At 34.8% G+C, this 17,836-nt stretch overlaps 1 protein-coding gene across 2 annotated transcripts in view; it reads left to right on the top strand.

Moving 5' to 3' along the window:
* Nucleotides 1-16,903, top strand: part of LOC123531886 (amine sulfotransferase-like) — a 29,771-nt gene extending 12,868 nt beyond the window's left edge. The window contains exons 1-6 of one of the 2 annotated variants that reach the window (XM_053518512.1): nt 4,415-4,545; nt 8,538-8,635; nt 9,243-9,372; nt 9,892-9,986; nt 10,305-10,494; nt 16,036-16,903. In XM_053518512.1, the coding sequence (XP_053374487.1) occupies nt 4,500-4,545; nt 8,538-8,635; nt 9,243-9,372; nt 9,892-9,986; nt 10,305-10,494; nt 16,036-16,142 (666 nt within the window). In that variant the 5' untranslated portion in view covers nt 4,415-4,499 and the 3' untranslated portion in view covers nt 16,143-16,903. Of the gene's footprint in view, nt 1-4,414; nt 4,546-8,537; nt 8,636-9,242; nt 9,373-9,891; nt 9,987-10,304; nt 10,495-16,035 lie in introns of those variants that run through there. The other variant, XM_045313184.2, reaches the window with a different exon arrangement.
* The last annotated feature ends 933 nt before the right edge of the window (nt 16,904-17,836 follow it).

Raw genomic sequence — 17,836 nt, forward strand, 5'->3', positions numbered from 1 at the left:
CAAGTATTGAGCAATGGCATTTTATTTAGTAAAAAAAACATAAGAGATACGAGTATTAATGGATATTTGCAAAGATCTTCAAATGACCTCAAACATGCAAGTCACTTTTTGGATTGATGGTATAAACCTTCCGATGTTCATCAAAACAGTTTTTTTAAATCCCAACGTATATAGGAAATTTTCAGTCAATATTATATAAATTGATATTTCGTATGTTAGTTATATAATACTGATACTTTCTTCTGTCTTATATCATATATTTCGCTGTCTGATTAACGCATCTATTTCGGACTCCTACTTACGAGGACATGTTTGAAGAAATATCAGTCGTTCAATTAAGATGTTCCATATTTTAATGTAATTTAATGTAATTTTAGCTAGTTCAGTGATTGATAAAACATTTCTGTTGCATATGCATATCTGACACGGTCAAAATAAATGTACTTGCCTAATGCAGATTTTGGTACTCCTAGTCCTACCGTTTAGTAAATAATTCACAACTGTCATTTATATAATAATTTCTATTGTAGACGCGCACTTTAAATGCCTACCGTGCTAAAATGTAGATTTATATCAACAAAAGTTTTACCACTATTACAAAAAGTGAATGACAGGTTAACATAATTTGATATCCTTTCATGATTCAGACACGTTAGTAAAGAAATTTTAGTAATCTTCAAAAGATTTACCAAATATACTGGAATACTGAATCAAGTTTAGCGGTCAAAAAAGTTTACTGCATCAAAATGACAGTATATGTTATCGGATGCATTTGCATCATAATCTAAACACTACTAAATGCAAAAAGTGTCTACAATACTATGGAAAAAAATGGTCCGATGAAACTGCTTTTAAATGTAAATAGCGAAATGAATGCCGCAAGTTAAGTCTTTTTGCCTTTTAAGTTGCTTGGATCTCATTACTTGGTAATATGAACATAAGTTGCAGTGTCATTGCATTTGTAAAACAAAATGAGAAAAAAACTCTTGATAACTGAGTTCGAATAATATAAACAGACAGAAACCTTAATACTGTAAATGTACGGAAATTCAAATGATTGCAGGGGGAAAAACGTCTTATATCAACTAGAGATGAATGTATATCTACTTTCATTCCAAGAAGAGTAGAGGATTAAGTTTCCCGTCAAATTATTCGACTTAAATTACTCAAATTTAGAATTTAAACCAACAACAGCAAAACTCATTCGGTCAGATGTGTTGAACCTAATGATAAATTCTTGCTACACGTTTACACACTACCATTGCTTCAAAATTGTACGAGTATTCTATACGAATAAAAATTTATTTATTTATCATACTAAAAAAAGTATATTCGTGAAGTACACGTTAAGTCTTACAGCTTTAAATATATCCATAATGTCTGTCTCAAATGAGTTATGTCATACATTGTAGATACCAGTATAAACTTTGATCTTCACTTTTCAGTTTCAAATAAGCTCCAGTATTGTAGTATCAGCCAAGGATGAGGGTCAAAGGTGTTGCCCATAATTATATCAAAACAATATCTTAGAGCTTTTCGTTCGGAACAATAGATACGTCAGTTTCGGAAGTTTCTAGATTGGCTACTTAAAGATGTTTTTCACAATTATTTCTAGCGGACAGAATTTTTTGTAACTTTGCATATTTATAGATTGATGTAAGACAAGTTAAAATAAAAAATAAAAATGATAGGTACCCGTGCTTCTTTTTTCAAAATTTAAAGTTTATTAAGAACATCAAATCGGTATTTTTGTCTGAAGAAACAATACATACATGTCATATTAAAACTACTGCAAATAACTATTTATTAAAAGTTTCACTCTGATGTTACTGTTTATGCATCACAATTAATGAAACCACTATAACTATGCATAATATGTCAACATATAGATATATTAACTCAGAAAAATTACTCTTGGCAGATGTCGAACGTATCTGAAACTGAGAAAAAAACGAAGTATTTCTTAATGATATGGAAAATCTAGCTGACAGAATTTTACCAAATTTTATATTATGTAAGCTAGAACTAAAACAAAAATCTAAACCAAAAAAAATATCAACCCGTGCTTGTTTTCAAGAAAAAATAAAAAATATTCACTTCACCCGCAAAAGTATTTTTTCATTACCCAATCCACCTAAAAATTATGAACATTTTTTTTTTTTACAAAACAAATTGCACAATGTTATTATCAGTTTCTTAACCATTTTCTTACTCACATGCGGAATAATGCTCCTTTAAGGTTGCATGCCTCTAGGTCAAATACTTTTTGAGATACGTGCTACACAAGCTTTCACATGCCATTTACATATATATTTGACCACGTCAAGGGACATAAATCTGTTTCTACTGAGTGAAACCTCAAATAAAAGCACTGGTGCACAACTTCGCATGCTGAAATTAATTCTTGTGTGGTTTCATGACTCTTGGCGCATATGCATTTGAGGTACATGCGACACAAATGTTTAGACCCTTTATGTACAATTTGACTGTCAAGGGCCATAACTCTGGTCTTACTACGTGAACTGCGGGATGGGGCACAAAAAGTATAACAACATTTTTAGGAAGTCACATTTGAACTTGAAGGAGATAGATCTACGTTAAGATTTTCTAGAATTTTATTTGACTTGGAGTCGGCTGCATCATTACTGGACGAAATAGTTTACTTTCAAATTGGCTGTCCACAATGTATTCGATTCGAGCATTTCCTACGGCTACACCTCCAATAAAACACCATCACTTTTAAAGGTAAAATATTGATGCACGACCTATATTGTCAGTACATACGATATATATTTTTTTTTTGCGCGAGTGCGCTGCATATCCGACAATTATGCATTTTCGGCGGCGAATCCTGAACTTTACAGTGGTTATCGCTTACTGCGCGATTGAGCTGCGCACAAAATATTGTGATGAACTCCTTTAAGGCAAGTGGCTGCTTAATTAATACCTGTAGGTGACCGCTAATGCAGGATGCATTGTATACCTCTATCACAGTTCAACATTAAATGTGTGCAAAAAAGCCTCTTTGAATCTTCATTTCATCTTATATCTCATCCCCTTAGCAAATTTTATTTATTGAATTTCTTTTTTTTATATTTTTTATTGTCGAAAAATGACAATATGCCTGTCATTGTATGAAAGAAGAACTGTTTTTATAGAAAACTGATGTCCTTTTCAGCATGACAGCAACATTAGACGGAACTTTGATTGTAGGGAAATTGTCTGAACATTTTTACATTTAATTTTACTCGTATGAGATAAACCAGGAGCTCCATCAAGAAGAATATACATTCACCTCCCAAAAAGTAAGTCCTTTGTTGCACCCGAGACCTCCATTGCAAGAGAGACACATTACAAATGAATCATAAATTAATATTAATACCCGGGGTAGACCACGGAGTGGAAAGAGTATTTTTTTCTTTTAAATAAAAACAGCGCACCAAAGTGTGTTTTTCATATCATATATCCTATTTTTCCTTGGGGGAGCCCCCCCCCCCCCCCACAAACCATCCTATGGAGGAGGGTGGGACACAACCTCCCTAACTAACCACTGTCGGCGGGTTGCCTTTACCATTCAAATTTACCTAACCTATATATACATATTGTGTATAATTTTGTCGCTATTGTATATATTCAATGTATTATTGGTCAGTTACAAACTGTTTTAGTACAATTACATAAGAACCTATTAACTTTTCCTGATCACAAATGTGGCACTTAACTTCATTTACTAGAAAACACATTAGGGTGCCTTTTGTAAGCCATTAATTTCATACGAATTTCATTTACTGTTGGCTTATAGGCCCACTGGGCCGGGTGTTTTTTGATATGTCTGAAAATGGCGATAAATAATTATATCAACTATAATTATATCCTTTCCGCGGCCCTAACATAATAAAACGTATTAGCGTCTGATGGCCCTTTCACGCTTCCGTAGAATCAACAATTATTACACGAACTCCATTTTAAAAATATTTCTGAAATGTCTAGGTTGCCGCTTTTCAAATACGGAAATATCTGACATCCGATGAATACATATACTGACATTTTAGAAAACAGCAAAAAAGGACCTTTTGAACGATTTCACGAAGTTCCAAAAATCTCCATATACCCTTGCTCCGGCTACGGACACCTGTGGGATTTAATAAGTATTTTCTAATTGCTTTAGTTAAACTAAATCAACACAAAAATGAAGGAAATAATTACAGGTTGTTACATAATTTTTCCTTAAAGATAGGACAATTACAAATGTGGAAGATTCCCGTTTCATTTTTATGCACTTTTTTACGTTTACGGTATCTTAAGTCAGGCTCAACATATGAGGTTGATAAGGTATGCTTTGAGTTATAGAAATAGCGTTACCTTAGTGTTACCTTAACACTGTCGTAAATAACCTCGTAAATTCAGCGATATCGTAAGTTTTGAGTTAGCCAACCCAGTTTTTTTATTTGCTTGAACATAGACACATTGTATATACACTAATATTGTCGTCTGCTACAATGACCGTTTATGAGACACTGGACTATTTTCACTTACAGATTACAGGTAAGTTGATTAGTTTATATAACGGTATTTTTCATAATAGAAAAGGCGAGTTTTGATAATACCTTATTCAACATATAAATATAGGTCAGACTATTGTGGAATGTAAGCAAAAGCGATGAATACCTTCTTCGGCATATAAATATAGGTCAGACTATTGATGAATGTAAACAAAAATACAAGATATCACTGTACTCAGTCCCACGTGTTATTGCTTAATACAGTTAATACGTACTTATTTAGAGTGTGCTGGAAGTGGCTTTCCTTCTTGAATGCACTGGATATCGTACATGTCTCTGATAATTACACTTGCATTTTTATTTGGAAGCTGGGCTTTTACTCTACATCCAGCTATCCATGTTTTTTCTAGTACCTTTGCTCGTACAAGTTGTCGTGCTTCGTATGCTAATTTCTCACGCAAAGGAGTCAGGTTTTCCATCACGAATATTCCGCTACCGAAGGATTTTCTTGCCTTGAAAACACGATCTCTTGCATCAGAGTTTGTGAATTTTATTATAACTTTGCGGTTATAGTTATCTTTTGGTTTGCCCTTTCTGTGGCATTTGTCGATGTCCTCACTACTTAGACGCACATTGCATGTCGCAGCATGGTTCAAGATTTTCCTTTTTACATCTTCTGTTATTTCATCTGTGTCCCCTGGGATGCCTGAGATGTCGAGGTTCATTCTGCGACCGTATTGCTGGAGTTCATCTAGTTCTCTTTTTGTTTCATTAAGTTCGTTTGTCAGGGATACATTTGCAGCGTGTAAAGTTTGAATATCCTCATTCAACTTTGAGGTTTCTGCCTTGATCATAATGTGAACCTCTTTCGTAAGTTCATCTTTAAGCTTTTTAACTAGCACTGGAATTATTCTGTCAGCCAGCGCTTCTATATCAGTTTGAGACAATGAACTCATGTTTGGTACTGATGAAGAAGTAACGGGTGTTTCAGTATCAATATCGGTATCAGGATAGTCAAATGGTTCAAAATACTCAGAATCCTCCCCACTGTCACTTCCACTTGCAACTCTGTATTTTTTACTGGTTTTAAGGTGACCAGGAGAGGATTTATTGCGCCTTCGTTTGTTGTTCTGTTTGCGCGGCATTAATTCCCGATAACAGTTATACAGTAATTGTATTTTCTCGTGATAAATGATCACCGTCAAATGATGAATTTCCAGTCACTATAAATATTCTCAACATATTGTGCACATTATATCCTTGATATCTGACTCAATTCGGGTTAAATTCCAAAAAATCTACATTTTTTCTTTGTTGGTTTACAAAAATGCCGCCATATTGTTTACAACCGGAAGCTATGAGAATTTATAAAGAGTATATTCGAAGAACACTTTGACGAAGCACTGGGTGTCACACTATTTCGCGACAACGATATGATCTGCCAATATCGGGCCGATATCATTTTGATGTTGGCCAAATATCATTTCCCAATGTCGGACCGATGTCATTATGATGCTGGCTCGATATCGTCTGCCGACGTCGGGCCGACATCATTCCTATTTGCAGCCGATATTGAAGCCGATATCGGGCCGTTATAAACATTCTTGCATAAAAACTACTTTTTTCACTGGATCCGCCAATGTATAAACGGAGAAAATTCGTGTGCAAACAAGGCAATTCACGTGCTGTTAATACATGATTTTTATTTTGAAATGCTTTGCCAGGGACGTATGTATGTATTTCTGGCGCAGACTGATATTTGGCATCTGCATCTTGTTTCTTCCATAATTACCTCTTCTGTAGCATTATAGATACAATGTAATCCATAGTATGTTTAGCTGTATCAGTTTCCAACCCCAAACGTACTGCCCCCATCAATGTACGCACTAGCTTCTCTTAGAGTTTACTCCCTTTACAAAGCGTCTGTTCAGTTATTGTAAATAACTGTGAATAAATAAGTATCGCGTGTAACTTGTGCTATTGCCCGTTTTTAGGTATTATATTAATGATTTTTGTTAGTATCAGTCGGTTTGTTTTTACCTGATTGTTCGCAGAATTCATATAATAAACCTCGAAAGCTAGTCACTAGCTTCGTACTCATCCGTACTCTGTTTGTTCGTACTCAAATAATTCGAATGTAAATGTTGTTACCTCTTAAATAATTGTGTCCTGTTTATCAATTTTTTAAGTTATATGCAAAATAATGTGCAATGCAACGTTTGTAATAACTAAAAATAAAAATAAGATGCTCAAAAACCTTCAAATCACGCTTTTAGTAGTGTTGTTGTTATGTGTGCCCCGGTTATGGATATTTAAAACATGTTTACCGTTTCCAAGAACAACAAGAATGTTACTCTTAAAATAATTGTGTTCCTGTTTATCAAATTTTTAAGTTGTATGCAAAATTATGTGCAATGCAACGTTTGTAATAACTAAAAATAAAAATAAGATGCTCAAAAACCTTCAAATCACGCTTTTAGTAGTGTTGTTGTTATGTGTGCCCCGGTTATGGATATTTAAAACATGTTTACCGTTTCCAAGAACAACAAGAATGGTAAATAAAAAATGTACCGGAATCGTCAAGTCATCACATATGAAAACAATGTTTTAGTCGTCGTGTAATGTTTTTTTTATGCAAGAATAGCGACAATACACGTTTGTTTTGTGTATTAACGCCTGCAGAAGCCCTTGGGATATGTTTGTGACCTCGACCTTCGGTCTCGGTCACAAAAATCCCGCGGGCTTCTGCAGACGTTAATACACAAAAAAAAACGTGTATTATCCCTACAACGACGTCGGTTTGATATCGGGCCGATATAGAATGCTGACTGGGTCATTACGCCGACCTGAACTTTGAATGCTATCTAGATAATGTGTTTTACCATTTATACATTTTTTTTTCTGAATTTATGATAGAAAATGTTTCATATGCAATAAAACATGTCACTCTTCAAGTATTTCAGTTCTGGTATAAAATTCATATATACATTACGCTCTTATTATAGTGTATTAAGACAGACCCGACACGAAACATTTGTCGTGTGTTCGTGTCGGCGGGTCGAAGTAACGTAAGGTCGAAAACAACTCAATTTTCATGTGTTCGCCTTTCGCCTTCCGAGGCGAATACACGAAGTAACGAAACATTGAAGTCGAAATAACGAAGTTTTAATATCCGCCGATACGAAAAGTGATTACTGAATACAAAAGTTCGTGTATTCGCCTCTAAAATTTCGTTATTTCGCCTTCAATGTTTCGTTACTTCGTATATTCGCCTCGAAAGTCGAAAGCCGAATACACGACAAATAAGCATTATTTCGACCTTTCGTGTTTTCGTTACTTCGACATTTCGCCTCGCCGACACGAACACACGAACTGGCAGAAATCAGCCACCATAATTACCACATAATTCAATGCGTATAAGCAATACAAAATTTGATGGTGTTTCCTGTCGTCCATTACTGACATGTAAATAGGAGAATGTTAAAAAATAGTGTTGTTGTTGTTGTTGTTGTGTGTGTGGGTTTTTTTTCTCCAAATTATTTAACCGTCAGAAATCACGATAAGCGAGGCATTTTCCAACATCACGGTTACGACTTTTTTGTCGTGGTATTTTTTTTTCTTTACATTTTTAGCGTCAGGACCACGTCCACCATCCTCCGTCCCTGCATGTGTTAAATAATATCTTAATTGTAGCATTTTAACACGAATAGAGCGCAGGAGACGAACAAAGAGTAAATTTTATCACGATTTCAGTGTACATTTTTTCATCAATGGTCTTTATATTACTTTTAATATAAAAAACTTTGATAATTTAAAGTAGTTATTTATTAACAATGCATGTTCTGTGATCGTCACCTACGCTCGGCTTGTATTAAAATGCGAAACAGTTGACAGGGGCGAAGAAAGAAGGGTCCTGATCCCAAGCGTGTGTGTTTTTCAACACCGCAGTATCATAGTTTCTTTGATTTTGGTTTTGATATGCGGCGATGACCCTAACGAGACTCCATATATTTTGTGTTGGTTTTATCCTTATAGGGAAAAAGGCAATAGACGAGATGAAATCACCACGATTAATCAAGTCTCACCTCCACCATTTTCTGTTACCGGAGCAATTACAGAACGGCAAAGGAAGGGTAAGTTAAAATTCATACTTACCACGAAATATGACATTATATATAAAAGCCAGGAAAGTTTTCATAGGGCACTGATGTCCCATAATGTGATGTTTGGACACAGATATAAATCCTGTGATGGCACTTTGACAACAATATATACAGAACTTACGGAATCATCGTAATACATGTATTCCTTTAATCACTCTTGATGTGTCACATCTATTTGATATCCTGAAAATTTGTACCAAATTATTAGAATGTCCTCTGTATTAAAAATAAATATGGTATGTGAGAAATAAAATAACATGAGATCTTTAATATCTGTGTGTGATCTTGACCGTTGAGCAAGGGCTCTTAGTGTAACACTTGACACACGTCGTCTTGTAATGGTGAACATTTGTGCAAGTAATCTGAATATTCATGTATACAAAAATAAAAGTAATATCTGAAAAGAAGAAAAATGCAGAAAAAGGGTGACCTTGACCTTGATATCTTATTGTCGACAAAACTTTACGGTTGGACTTCCTAAGCTTGAATTCAACAAAAAGGTGTGAAGCGAGCCGATCTGATACGCGGAAATACTTCATCATCTTTTGATTTTTAGGAGGTAATACTATTTTTTCAGATTATCTATATGTTTCGTAATCCAAAGGATGTGGTGATTTCATTATTCAAACTATTTGCATGGACTCGCCAGCTAGATGAAGGTGAAAATATGTTTGGAAGATTCTTTGATAGTTTTGTTGAAGGAACAGGTAAATAGTTTTCACATTCACTTGCTATTTTTTGAATACAAGTACGAATAACATTAAGTTCAATTTATTTTCCTTGTATTGTAAATAGCTATAAGTTTATTTTGACATTTTCATGATCGATCATTATTGATAATCATAAGAGGCGAAGGCACGAGTCCAGCAAGAAATGCCAATGTTGAAAATTGATGAACACAGTCACCAATATAGCGGACACATGTTAATGCACACGTGTACACAGACTTTGTTCACACATATACCCTAATTGGAACAAAATATAAAACGCTTATTGTAAAACACAAAACTGTTCTTGTAAAGATTACTTCAAACGTAATTAACAGCTATGATTTGTAAATTCACCATACACGGCTTTCACATGAACTTGTTAGATCGACAGAATTCCTGCCCCAGAGTCCGAAGTCTTTTTTTCTCAGTACGACAATAAGTATAAATGATTGAATGGACATTGAATTCATGGCCGTTGGTCATATATTAAAAATATTAGGTAACGTATTATTTCAGCGTACGCATGTCCTTGGCCAAAACATGTTCTGGGATACTGGGAAAGAAAAGATGATGGGCACGTTTTACTTCTCAGATACGAAGATGTCATCAAAGTAAGTCAGTAAAGGATTATTTACGCATATAATGTGTCTTGATTGTTATCTGGCATCAAGTAGTGGTACTTCAGATTGGTTTTGTATCACGTTTTGTTTCGTGATATGAAATGCAACGCTATTTAATTACAGTGTAACATAAATTTGCGTTCTGGTAAAAAAACAACAACACCGTAGTGTTAGTAGTATGGGTTCTAATTTAGAAATTTCAGCTTGTGTATCCTTTAATTGTAAGAAACATGCCGAATAGTTAACACATTTTACAGCCTTCGTACAGACCGTATCTGTGCCTTGTTAGTGTTTTTTTTTCCTTTTCAGGACATGCCTGCAGCTATCAGACGAATTGCAAAATTTCTTGGGCGTACACTAACAGATGAAAATGTCGCCAATATTGCTGATCATTGTAACATTGTAAACATGAGAAATAATGATAAAGTAAATTTGTCTTACTGGAAAAATATTGGCTACGTAAACTTTGAGGAAAATGAAAGTCAGTTTATAAACAAAGGTATGTTCAGTACTTTGAAATTCATTTCGATGCACGGGTGTCACGATAAAGCACCTGATCGCTCACAAAGTTTCCCAGCTCAAAACGGTATAACGACACATTTTTAAACAAGCCCTGTCCAATAGCAGCCATTTTTTCTCAGATAGAATAATACGGATGGTGATCGGAAAGAAATACAACTCCATACATATCTGCTATCCTCATGATTCGCACATGTCTAACATATTTTATCTATTCGTACCGTACTTAAAATTTTGGTTAATTTAGCGCAACATTTTGTCATTTGACAGTTTCTCTGATATCCAAGCTCCATAGGATCCACGCTTGGATCATGCCCATTGTTCTTACGTTTAGGGCAAGTTTGTTATTTTAGCTGGGAACCATGAGCCGCTTGTTATGAAACTGCAGGCTAGAGTATCATCGAGAATCCATGTATACCGTTGTATGAACACATCTGCGGAAGTCTAAATATTGTATTTTTGTACTAGTAACATGTATAGTTGTTAGGTTCTGCTCAACCCTGGCTTAGAGGGCGTGGCAACCCTGGCTTAGAGGGCGTGGACGGTAGCATGTATTTCTACTACGGTTCATGAACAGGGCGAATCTAACCGAGCCTGCAACATCATCATTTTCGTCATGTTGGGCGACCTGTGGAATTTCCACCTTCTGTTTTACTTTCGTTCATTCGTTATAAAAATATCGGTTCAATATGAATAGTAGTATTTGCACTAGGTATTGTTGGACAGTTAGCTGGACTTACTGGCTTGAATTTATCCAAAGTTCATTTAATTTTAAGAAAAATTTTAAAGTTAACAAGAAATATTCTCGGTGGATACCGCATTTATTAAGTAACAACCTAACATTCAATCGTGAACAATATTGAGGTAATATTCTAAGTACTCTCATAAGAAGTGTTAAACATTTACTTTTTGTAACATATGATGACATATGGATTCAGTAGAAAGCAGGACGAACTGTGTATAGGCTGCTAGAGGCCCGTTATTTCTAAGAAAGTGTTATATCTTCACATTCAAATACCTGTTCCAAACTAGCAACTTTACAGACACGTTGCGCTTAAACAACCGGAAAATATGTCCTCGAACGTCAACCGTTGAATGGAATTGAATACACACAAGGCTTATAATGTGAAGCAGTGCTTGAACGAGAAACATTATAACTGTGATCATTCTGCTTATTCACCAGACCTAGCCCCATGTGACTATTTTATTCCCAAGACATAAATCCTGTTTGGCAGGGCATAGATACACGACCAGGAAATCTGTAGCACCCTTTTTATCCGGATAATACGAAATGATGTGATAATTCCAAAATGCTACAAACTGGAGGAAATGTCAAATTTAGTATGGACATTGTTTTTGTCAATATTTTCTAATTACTCATTCTGATTGTTTAAAGTATTATAACTGATTCAACATGGTTTAGAAGCTGAACCATTTGCACTAAACAATTTGAATACGAGGCATATTGTTCAGTATGGAGAGCCCCAAACAATGTGTACATTTTGCTTTTGAAAATGAGTTTGGCGATTCAGAGCGTTGTCAACCTCATTTAATGGACTTTCGGTAATGAATATTATTTATTATTAATTAGTTATTATATAAACAATGATATCAACATGTTCAAAAGTTTTTATTTTCGATCAAATAACCCACATTGACAAATATATAAGCATATGTAGTAGTCGATGGATACTGACCCAAGTGTTCATAGAAATTTCGAAGATAAAGCCCGAAATGCTATGAGGATAATAGCCAATATTGAAGTTTGAAATTTTGCATATGCTGATCTAAAGGTACCGATTGTTGTATATATCGAAGAAGTATACTCATAAAATGTGGTAACTAATGACTGTAGCATGCCCAAGGTAATGTTTTATACACATGGTCTGTACCAGATGTTCCTGAAACATTTTATCAAAAGGATAAATTTCTATCTTTGTAAAATTCTGTTTTAAAACTCAAGTCCGCTGTCAGAAGGTTCTAAAGCTTACACGCCTGTATCTTTTCTGCTACATTTTGGTAAAAATTTAACAAGCCAGAACAGGTAAATTCAACATCTGAATCTAAATGTGCTGAGATTCCACAGGGGGAGGGGGTACACTCATATTTGAAATTAAGTATGCTAGAGGTCTGTTAGCATTTTAGGAGTGTGAAAATAATGGCACTTTAACAGGTCAGTTTTGCTTGAATATGTTAAATACTGCTGTGGATTCATAGAAGTACATTCCATTAATCCCCTATTAACTTTCATACAAAGTTGTCCCCCTACCAAAAATGCATCTGCAATACAAGACTCACATGCATTTCTATAATGAAATATAAAGAGTTGGTCCCAGTGTATAGGATATGATCTACGTTCATTAACTAAATATTTGTTCAATATCCCCTTCCCTCTTCTTCTGTAAGTTCAATCATGTGACATTAAGTTGGTGTTATGAATTGTAATTGAGATCAATTTTTGTTTGCTTTGTTCCTTGGGCTATGATAACCATGGTATTTTGACTGCTGTTCAAAATCTGTGGTATGTTTTGTGGTGTTGGGGCATTTTTGAAGACAGTATTATACGTCTCGTAGATCTTGGTAGGTTGAAGATAACCTCCAGCCAAACTATAAAAGCCATTTCTAAAGGAGCCAAAGATCTGTATAGGCTGACTGCCGGGTACCCCCACCAGCACTGAAACAAGCGCCAATATATGGCCATATCTTTTCATCATTCTTTATCGGGTCTTTATCTAAAGTCATCATTCGGACTATCTCTGTAATTGTAAGAATTAAATTCATGGAAAGCGAGTGTTAAAATTTCTTTCCGATAACATATGAGGCAAAAACTGTTAATCTGCGATGGGTTTCATATGCTCTACTTATTAGGTTGCTGTGACTGTTAACAGTATAACAAGAGCTGTCGGAGGACAGCAACGCTCGACTATTCAACAGCCTTGTCAAATGAATGAATACAAAAGTCGAAAAAGGGGCATAATTTTGTTAAAATGGGAAAAAGGGTTATGGAACCTTCACAGTGCTTATCAGCTCATTACTGATGCTCATGACTGAGTGTGTGAACTTTCAATCCCTTCCCATTAGTGGATACTGAAATACCAGCTTACATACAAAAACTTATAACCAAAAACTGCTAAGTTGAAAAAGGGGTATAATTTTAAAAAATGCAAAGTAGAGTTATGGAACCCGCACAGTGCATGTCAAATCATGACAGTGAACAAGTGTGTGAAGTTTCAATCCATTCCCATTAGTGAGAACTCAGATACCAGTTTACATAAAAAAACCTTAACCAAGAATTTCTAAGTCGAAAAAGATACACAATTTTGTAAAAAAGCAAAATAGAGTTATGGAACCTGTGCAATGCAAGTCAATTTATCACAGTGAATAAGTGTGTGAAGTTTCAATCCATTCCCGCAAGTGGTAACTGAGATACCAGCTTACATACAAAACCTTAACAAAGAATTTCTAAGTCGAAAAAGGGGCATAATTTTGTAAAAAAGCAAAATAGAATTTTGGAACCTATGCAGTGTAGGTCAGTTTATCACAGTGAATAAGTGTGTGAAGTTTCAATCCATTCCCACAAGTGGTTACTGAGATACCAGCTTACATACAAAACTTTAACCAAATCGGGACGCCGACGCCGACGCACGCATGGGTGAGTCCAATAGCTCTACTATTCTTTGAATAGTCGTTAACAAGTTCCTATCATCATGTTGATACAAACTCATTCACCAAAACATGTACACACACACACACAACTGGTCAATGTGTAATGGTATGTAAATGAAAGAAGTCAATGACGGCTATTATCCACTTTCAAAGACAACACATGTAGGGCATTATCCATGGTCATTTACGGCTATTATCCATTTTTCACATAAGGATCAATATAAAAGGTTTTGACATCAAAACAGCAAACGTAAACAACTTACTCTAAACTATGTCAGATAGTGCAATGGTAGAGCTGTATATACAGTGAATTACAAGCATAAAAAGCAATTCTAAATATTTTTTATGAATTTTTAAACTAAACTTACATGGTTTTTGTAAACTATTTAACATTTTGTGTATTGTATTCACAAAAATAAAATAAAATAGTTTGAGTTCCATGGAAACAAATCACCATTCGTTTTTTTTTTTTGCAACATGTGGTGGTTAAAATCCACAGCAACCTACCAAAAAACATGAAATTTTCAGAAGCGTTCATCTGTCATTTTGTAGCATTTTGGAATTATCACAGAATTTCGTATTATCCGGATAACAAGGGTGGGTAGGATCAGCACTTTTTCAGTTTACCTCTTGTAGATAACCAGACTTGCTTTAATTCTTGGATTAAACTATTTAAATGGTGTGTTAAGTGAAAAGGACAGTACTTTGAATGTTTGATGTGAGATTTGGTGTTCAAGATAATAAAAAGTTGTGGAAGAAGTTGCATTTCTTTTCGAACACCCCTCGTATGAACAATAATTAATAAATCTATCTACTGAAAAAAAATGTTGTAACTTACAACTTTATCTTTTCACAGCTCTATCAAAACATACAGACAGCCTGGACTCTGGCGGTCCCATCCTCCCTTCCCTTGAGACATTTCTTGAAGTCGCAACGGCTTGTAAAATTTAGCGACTGTGCTATTATTGTGAATTCTGATTTAAAAAAAACCTCGGGTGGTTTATCGTCTGACTTACCACGGTTCAGAGTTATGATGCGTAAGAATTGAACCACGAGGGCGTTAGCCCGAGTGGTTGAATACTGAAGCATCTGAACGAGGAACTGTGGTAAATTAGACGATAAATCACAAGAATGCCCTAATTGTTTTCATTCTGACATGATCATTGAAATATTTTAATAAATATTATGCTGGACTTCATATAATTGACGTCATAATGCTCTCTTACCGGTCCGCGCTCAACCGTTGTTGATCGCAGAATATACAGAGCTTGATTTCCTTCTTTGTTTAACTGGAAATCAAACCGAGTCATGTTAGAAGATTGCATAACATACATATAGAGAAAAAGACCACGCCCGTAGCGGACATGTTTCATATTTTTGTAGAGGGTATGCCCAGGAACCTGTGTGAAATTATTTTAAAATCAGACAAACAGTTTCTGAAGAGGTTTGTCGAGTTGCAAGGAAAAATGCCACGCCCTCTGGCGGTCATGTTTGATTTTGACAAATTGGAATAGATTGAACAGTGTTGGTAGAAGGTTACGCAGGGAACAGTTCCATATTTATTTTACAAAAGCGGGTCAGCAGTACAGAATATTCCTTTGGACGTATTTCCGTTTAAGTCATGGATATATTATTCATAAATCTGTTACTGCGCTTTGTGAATATAATTATTATTTTCTTTATACATGCTTAAAATAATACAACACTAACACAAACTATGAGATGAAATGTTCCGTGTTGTCTTTTTGTTGAATAAGAGGATATCTAACATTTTCATGTCAAGCAATATTATATAGCATGCGTTCCGCATACCTAGGCAGCTCATTACATGTTTCAGTTTTGTCTAATTATATAGGTCATCCTGGTACTTGGCACGAGAAACTTTCGCCAGAACAAGCTGCTAAGATGGACAAGCTTATTCGTGAAGTAGAGGACGCTGGACTACAGATAGTACAAACATAAACATTTTCGTTGTGCAATAAGTTACTTAAAGTTCATGTTAGTGCCATTTCTTGGTTTATTTGTATAGCGTTCGGACAAGAACATTCGGACATGAAGTTGAACTTTTTTTTTAAAATGAATACAAGACGACAAGGGTGCATCAGTGTTGAAAATACAGATAATACTAGTGCGTGCAAATACAAACTAATAGTATATAATCTACTTAATAATTATGGATACTTTTTGATTGTACATATAAGTAAATATAGTGATGAGTACACAAACATATTTACTACATATTTGTATCTGAAATAATTATCATACATACGTTTAATTAATTGACGTTTGTTGTAAATTAACTTCGTAAATAATTTCAAGAGAACTTATGGGTCAACCTTATTTGCAAGCCAGTAATATATGAACATTGATGTTATTATCTATTTATATTTGTATATATTGGCAACAAAATATGTTTAAATTGTTTGAGAGTAGCCTACATGTGTATTAATAATGTAAAATTACGTCATGTGATGTAATAATCGTGCATGGAAAAGTCGAGACGGAGATAACAACTTTTTTGCTCAATAAAAAGTTTACTAAAAGCTAGTATATCAAAATCGGTCATATAAACAACTGATGAATCCAATAAGTTTTGCTTATTTCCAGATTTGTATAGGAAGAAAATAATTTATTTTGATAAACTACTTCAGAACATGTCGAACTTTGAAAACAAACAGTACTTCATTCATTGATCAGGGCAGTAACATATCTACAGATCTGCTTTAAAAATGCACATGTGTTACATTTGGAAATATATATATATATAACAAGAAATATCTTTAAAAATGATAGTCGGCGAATTGTAATAAGGAAAGAAGTTTATGAATTTTTCATCTAACATTCATCTTTCATCTAACATTTTTCAAATTGCAAAACTAAACACCGCACTTTAACAATTTAAATGGTTCTCTTTTAATGTTTCGCAAAGGTTTCGTAGGGTTGCAATTTTGTTTCGTTTATCCTTAGACGAATAATTACAGCAGTAGTTTGATGAAGATTCATGAAGCGGTTCATGAGAAGAGGTCATTAAACGTGTTTATATTTTTAGCTAAATTGGTCCCTATCCCCATTTGTAACAAAATAGCAGGAGACCTTACGACATTGTTACACATCGAGTTTGATAAAAATCCATTACATTTTAGTGGTTAATGCTAAGAAATGCATATCTACTTTTAGCTATAGTGGTCCCTAATAGGGCCCAAGTTCCTATATAAATAAATTTGGAAGAGGACCTTATAATAATGCTCCAGACCAAGTATGACAAAGATCCACCAAGCTGGTTATGAGACGCTGTATAAATAAAATCTGGAAAGTAGATCCTTCGGAAGCACCGAAAACAAGGCAAACAGTGAAAATTGCAGACTCGGTTTGATTGAGTCTATTCATGAGCAGTAATGGAAAATGCAACACTGCCCACGCCCCCTAGCACCGGCTTAAGCGGTATTCCATCTTCAAATCTACATGAATTGAAATCAATGATCCCGAAGAACCAGAAAATATTACAACACTGAGATGAAGTCAAAGGCATTTCTAGTTTTAGCTCTAGGAGCCCCTAAAAGGGGTCAAATGTCCCAGCTGAACAAAGTTGGCTGCGGGCCTAATAAAGATGCTACAAATCAAGTTTGATTAGAATACATGAGAAAAAATCAATTAAA

The sequence above is a fragment of the Mercenaria mercenaria genome, chromosome 11 (assembly GCF_021730395.1).
Source record: "Mercenaria mercenaria strain notata chromosome 11, MADL_Memer_1, whole genome shotgun sequence".
NCBI classification, from domain to species: domain Eukaryota; kingdom Metazoa; phylum Mollusca; class Bivalvia; order Venerida; family Veneridae; genus Mercenaria; species Mercenaria mercenaria.